General features: G+C 40.5%; 1 protein-coding gene across 2 annotated transcripts in view; it reads left to right on the top strand.

The window, feature by feature from the left end:
* Nucleotides 1-6,875, top strand: part of gli1 (GLI family zinc finger 1) — a 64,423-nt gene that overhangs the window by 50,608 nt on the left and 6,940 nt on the right. The window contains exons 3-9 of one of the 2 annotated variants that reach the window (XM_014004160.1): nt 748-986; nt 3,544-3,642; nt 3,730-3,928; nt 4,466-4,631; nt 4,777-4,884; nt 5,914-6,054; nt 6,318-6,467. In XM_014004160.1, the coding sequence (XP_013859614.1) occupies nt 748-986; nt 3,544-3,642; nt 3,730-3,928; nt 4,466-4,631; nt 4,777-4,884; nt 5,914-6,054; nt 6,318-6,467 (1,102 nt within the window). Of the gene's footprint in view, nt 1-747; nt 987-3,543; nt 3,643-3,729; nt 3,929-4,465; nt 4,632-4,776; nt 4,885-5,910; nt 6,055-6,317; nt 6,468-6,875 lie in introns of both variants that reach the window. The other variant, XM_014004159.1, reaches the window with a different exon arrangement.

Genomic DNA, 6,875 nt, shown 5'->3' with positions numbered 1-6,875 from the left:
GGGTAGAGGGAAAGAAGATAGAAAGAGACAGAAAGGACAGAGGGGGGCTGAAAAGTACAACTGAAGGGATGAATGGTAGAAAAGAAAAGAAGAAGAAAAAAGTGGGGAATGGGTGGGAGGTAAATTTTAAAAGGGGGTGGGTGAAACAGCACCGTGGATTAGAGAAGACAGATTAAGCTCCTGTGTGGAATACACACGGTGAATGGAAGAATTAAAGAACTCAAAGGACGATTTAGGGGGTGAAAACGTGGATCGAGGGAAAAAGGGGGAAAAAACCCCAGAGAGATCCAGAAAACGAGCAGATGACAGGCTGGATTTGGAGCTGAACTGAAGAAGCAACGGAGCAGTCGCTGAAATTTATGGAAGACTGGAACGTTTCAAGCTTCATATTTTCTTTTAGGCAGGGAAAACCCCAGAATAGTGCATTTCCTCAGTTTCGAACAAGGAAAGGATCATACACCATCTAGTGGTCGGAGGGAGACATCAGTTTTCTCTGATGCTAAAACATGTTGAATATTTCTTTATTTGATAATGTTTAAATTAATTAGCTTATTTATTTCTAATCTATAATATTTAACTGTTCATTTTTTTATTTAATTGGAAAACTTTTAGGGCCCGAAATTCAATTCAAAGTGTTTAAAAGGCAACAAGTGATGTGCTTTAAATTCATGTGTTAATCCGTGTCAGCGGTCAGTTTTCCACATTCATTCATGTTTATTCCTCCTTCTGTCTCTCTAATATTTGCAGCCTAGTCCCGTCAGACCAGTCCCCCTACAGCGATGTGTCTTCACTGCGAGCCCCGCTCCTTGACGGTCCTCCCCAGGACTGCCACGCCATGTATAATCCCATGACTCCCAGCATGACTCATGGATCAGGATCAGGACCAGGGCAGGGGAACGGCCACTGCTTGAACCAATATATGAGACCACCTCAGGCCCCACCAGCCCACAGTATGATAAGCCACAGGGGGATGCCGGCCACAGAGGGTGAGCCAGAGTATCTGTTACATCCCCGTTAATCTCAAAGCTGCTGTTGATTAGGACTCAAAGATATCTGACAGAAAATAAGGAACTCCACCGATTTCTACAAAAGATAGGATCTGACCAAGTTTACTATTTCTAAGACCTATAATCTTCTGTTCATGTTGAGTTCACTATTTCATTCATTATTTTAAGAAATACCAAGTTGCAAATATTCTTTTCACTAATTCTCCCAATCTAAGCTATAGGAGACCATAAATCATGTTTGCTTTCCAGCTTTACAGAATAGTGTTACTGTTTCTGACTTTCTCCAATGATCCACAGGCATAGACTTGAATATAAATCACTAGACTGAGCCCCGCCCATACCGTCCACTGGTAGTGTCTGTGACAGCATGGAGGAGCAGAAACAGACCAAACAGGGCAACGGCTCACAGCCTCCATAGAAACTAATAGATAAACAGCAGCTGAACCAGATCTGTTTCACAGATTATCTGTCATGTTTTTACAATAAATTAATAATTATGTTAATTTCATTCAACAATCATGTAAAAAAGCAGATTTATACCAGAAAAATATATAATTTATAATTAATGATCTAAAGCAGACCTGAAGTCAGCCTGTAACTGACTTTAGCTAGTTGAAAAATGATGACTTCAGCTGTAATAAAGTATATTTATTATTTCTTCTTACTGTCATAAAAAAATAATATTTATATTTACCAGTCAACAGTTAGAAAATGTTCTCTGGTTAAAGGATGAAACTTGTCTCTATTAGCTAACATCTTCTTAACAGGTCAGGTTCCTCTAACAGAAACCTAAAAATACTGATATTTATAATATTATTTTACACTCTGTAGGTCTAAATATTAATCAGAGGACAAAGTAATATTTAATAGTTTGTGTTAAACTGTARCATGATTCAACAGWGCTAAACTCTGTATATATGCTCCACAAGCTAATATCTGCTAACAGTTCAATAAATAACAGTGATTACATCAACTTTATAAGATTATTTTAATTTTAAACTGTTACAATATGTTCTGCTCAGATCACATTGAGCTAAATAAGATCAAATCTGCTGACTTGTGTTGTGAAATGAGACTTTTTCCTGTTTATCTTCTGTTAATAAATCCACAACACAAACAGCTTTTCTTACATTATTTAAAACATTGGATAGATTATAAAAACTGTAAAATATTAATAATAATTGGACTAATATTATTAATAATAGTTTTTTGTGATTTCTACATCGTCATTCCTTTTTTTTCTGCTCTGTTGTCAACATGTACAGTAATGGGAAATCCAGACTCTTGACCGTTTTTTATTTATTTATTTTATTTATTTTTTTAAACCACTTCAGTAGAAAGCAGTACTAAATATCTGAATATTAGTATCTTAGCTTCTTCATCATCAGTGTTTTTTTAGATAGACAAGAAAGAAAACAAAAGAAAGGAAAAAAGAAAGAAAGGAAAGAAAAGTTACAATGTAATGGAAAAAAGTGAAAGAAAGAATTGATGAAATGTGAGATATACGTCAAGAAAACAATACAATCCATCCAACATCTGTCTGCACACCTGCAAAGAATTAATGTTACAAAACGTAGCAAAAGCATACATACTGTATATACAGTACATTCAGACAGACAAACAAACACCCACCTACGTATATTTACCTGGTGATCATTCAGAACCCCTCGGATCTGAACACCAGTTGAGAGCAAGAATAAATTTACAGGATTTCTCCAACGAATGTATAATAGTGACTGTGGGGGAGTCTCAGAGCCGACCCCCGAGGCACGAGGCAGACATAAGGGGAGGCCAGAGCCAATGACCCCAGGAGGAACCCCAAGCACCGGGCCCCCAGGTACACCTACGCGAGGAGAGCCGCACACCCACCCCCAGGTCAAACCATAGGGGAGACCCAGGAGATCCCCACCAGCGAACACACACAGCAGCCCCACAACGGCCCGCAGCGATGAGCACGCAGGCCCCCGCCGGCCCCCGCTGCGCTAGGGCAAGCACGGGCATAGGCACAGAGGGCCCGGCCCCCAGAGCGCCCTCCCCCCAAACCGAGAGCCGACAGGGCCAGAGGGCCCAAGGCCCGACAGGCAGCCACCAGGCCGAGCCAGCACACTCCCGAGCACCCAGCCCCAGACCCCAAGAGCGCTGCGGGCAAAGCACCCCCACCAGAGGGTGGTATGGGATGAGGGCGACAAACGAACCAGGGGAGGGGGAAGTCCACATCCCAGCCTGACACATACCCACGCATCCACAAACACAATCATACAGTCCACCCTCATCCTCGCACCCACTCATTCAAAGACATACAATATAGACACCACACTCCATTCACACTTCCGATACACACTCAATAACCCCCAGGTCCAGGGTATGCCCCCGCCCCCCACATAGGGCGGCCCACACCCGAACCCAGGAGGTAAACCCATTTGTCCTGTGGTGGAGAGGAGCAGACGGCCAAGCCCCGGCCTGGACTGCACCGACCCGACCGACTCTTGACCGTTTTGAGCCCTCCAGCTCTTCTATATAACCTCCTTGTCCACAGGTTGCAACAGCGCCCCCTACTGTAACCAGAACATGATGTCGTCTCATCATAACTTCTGCCACGTTCAGCCCGGCTCTGAACACATCGAGCCTGGCGACGGTGAGCCAAGCCGCCGATCAGAAACAAGATGAATCTCGTCACACAAAAAAAAAATCCTCGTATCATATCCTCCTGTGTCTCCTTTAGGCTCGAGGTTCTCCACGCCTCGCTCCACGCTGAAGTTGAGTAAAAAGCGAGCTCTGTCCATCTCACCTTTATCTGACGCCAGCGTGGACCTGCAGACCGTCATTCGGACCTCTCCTAACTCATTAGTGGCCTTCGTCAACTCGCGCTGCAACCCCAACGGCGCCAGCTCCTACGGCCACCTCTCTGTGAGCGCTATGAGGTACGATATTGCTCTAAACAGTGCTCATCAAACTCTAAAATTCTGTTTGATTGTCTCTCTAGATTCCCTTCGAATGAGTAAGATTGGTATGTAAATTAGGTGGAGTAATTTTAAAAACATATTCAGTTTAATTAGTGTTCTTATTTATAGAAATGTGCAAAATTGTTGTATTTCTTTACACTTTGCATCCACAGAGCAGGCTTTATTGTTGTGTTTGGACTGTTTAAGGTTTTAAAGCTCTTTTAGAGACTTTTCTTTGGATTTTATCTGCTTTCTTCTGCTTGTTTTCTGTCCTGATCTTTAGGTTATAATAAAATCAGGTTCATTGGAAGATAAATTAAAAGAAATGAGGGTTGGATCAAAACTTTTTCACAGTTCTGTTCTTAATAAGATGTAATACATTAGAAATTAGTGGACACAAATAATCCAAATCGGAGTTGATTTTGAAAAACTTGGTGTCAAGGTGTGTTTTAAATAGTTTGCCTTAATTAATAAGTTTTTGTTCTTATGGAGTCTTGATGTTATTTTACTCCACAGCCCATCGCTGAGTTATTCCAGCAACATAAACTGCCACCCAAGACCAGGGTCCATGTATGGAGGAAATGGGGGTACACCTCTGGGCGGCCACACACCCGCTCCCTGCCAAGCCTCTCGTTTACCTCCCCACAATCCTCGGCTGCAGGCTCCACCCAAACATGGACACGTAAGAAGGCTCTCTCGCTCGCGTCACAAGTTATTCCAACTAGTTTCTGTGAAGCTTCTGCTTCTAATTGTTGCTTCTCACTAATAAAGTCACTGCTCAGAAACGGGTTGACAAAAAAAAAAGGATGTGATGTTTTGTTTTGCAGCTGAAAACAGAGCCAGGGTTGGGAGGAGTGATGGACGGCATGAACGTGAAGAGCCTGGAGGAGAGGTCAGAGGCAGATGTAGCCAGTCCTTCGTCCACTGGAACTCAGGTGAAACCTTCATAATAACATTTCTAAATTCATTTTAATAAATTTATTTTTATTTTATTTATGAATGGATTCATTTAATTTGTAACAGTTATATATACAACAAAGAACAAAAAAACATGCAATCAAAATAAAATCAAATAAAATGAAAGGCAGCAACAGAAGAATAAATCTTATAATGTCTGCCCTTTTTATACCCAGATTATGTTCAAAATGAAAGTAAATTACAACAAAAATCAAAACAACTGAAAACACACAAAAACAAAACAAAAAAAACCTAAACTTAAAACACCAACTCAAACAACAATTTGCATGGATTCACTTATGCTTCTCCATATTTCTTCATAATACTAGATTTTATTATTCTCTTCAATAAATACAAAGATTTTTAACCTCATCTTCCACAACCTTATTCCCTGGATTAAAGTGGATCGCTCCTTCAGGCTCGTATGGAACCAGGGTTTCACAAACACTTCAGTTCCCTTAAGATAATAACAGCTCTCTGTTTTAACAAAATTTACTTGAATGTTGGAAGGTAACACACCTTTATGAGCTCTGAACATTAACAGCAAAATATTATAATCAACCAAATCATAGAATTTCAATAATTTCAATTAATGAAACAATATATTGGATGGATGGCTGTAATTTTTTTCTAGTAATAATTTTATAGCTCTTTTCTGTAAAATAAAAATAGGTTTTGTGATAGTTTTGCAAACTTTACTCCAGACTTCAATACAGTAAATTAAATGTGGAACAATTATAGCATTATACAACAATTTAAAATCGTAATGTGTGCTTGTTCAGGTAAATCAAAAGTTTATGTCACATGTCAGTCAAAAAGAAAACACAGTCAGGAAGAGTGAAAACATGCTGCACTTTGCTGTCTGTTTATAAAGCAGTAGCTGGGGAATGACTTTCATTATATCAGGATAAAATGCAAAACGCACTATAAGGCTAGCAGTTTATGATGATCGCACAGGAAAAACTCAGACTAACTTGTTTGTTTTGCTCCACGTTATGTTTCAGCAGGATCATCTGATGGGGCTCCTGGACGGCAGAGATGACTTGGACAAGGAGGACGGGAAGCACGAGCCAGAAGCCATTTATGAGACCAACTGTCGCTGGGAGAGCTGCAACAAGGAGTTTGACACGCAAGACCAGCTAGTTCATGTAAATCAAACAAAAAAATCCTTTTATTTGATTCATTCCATTCAAAGACACAACCATATAAGCAGTAATCATTTACAAATGACGGATTGTGCGTCAGAGGTTTCAGTGAGAAAAAGATATAATACACTGACCAAAGTGAGGAAAAAATAATTGAATCAAAACACGGACTGAGTGACTATAGAAATAAAAATGTTAGCTGCAGGACACTGGCCATGAGTCTCACTTTCACTAAAATGCTTTCTCTTATTTATCCGTCTGTTCAGCACATCAACAACGAGCACATCCACGGAGAGAAAAAGGAGTTTGTGTGTCACTGGCAGGAGTGCTCCCGAGAACAGAGACCCTTCAAAGCCCAGTACATGCTGGTGGTTCACATGCGGCGACACACAGGAGAGAAGCCACACAAGTGCACTGTGAGTTTATTTGTTACATGTTTGAACTGATTTGAAACAGGGACGTGACTCGGAACACGTGTAGCTGATTTGCAGATCCAGTTCAGAGATCAGTAAATTTCTGCTTTATCTGTTGTTTGCACTCATCTAAAGCTGCTAAATGTGTGACTGTCCGTTTTATGGACGTTAGCAGGACGTGCAAGGACAGTTTTAGCAACTAATCAGTGTCTAGACTTAAAGAATATCCTCTTTAGTTTCATCATCACGTGGCACAGTCCGATTACCTTTATGAGGAGATTTTTTTTGTACTGATACCATAATATCACAACAATAAAACCTTTCTGTCTCTGTCTATTTTAGCTCTAAAGACAGTTATTGTTCAAGTCATGTGTGATGAAACTCAAATAACAGTGTAGGGATATCATGTAT

Source organism: Austrofundulus limnaeus, unplaced genomic scaffold (genome assembly GCF_001266775.1).
Source record: "Austrofundulus limnaeus strain Quisiro unplaced genomic scaffold, Austrofundulus_limnaeus-1.0 Scaffold22, whole genome shotgun sequence".
Classification (NCBI taxonomy): domain Eukaryota; kingdom Metazoa; phylum Chordata; class Actinopteri; order Cyprinodontiformes; family Rivulidae; genus Austrofundulus; species Austrofundulus limnaeus.
This window is presented reverse-complemented; position numbering and strand designations above follow the sequence as displayed.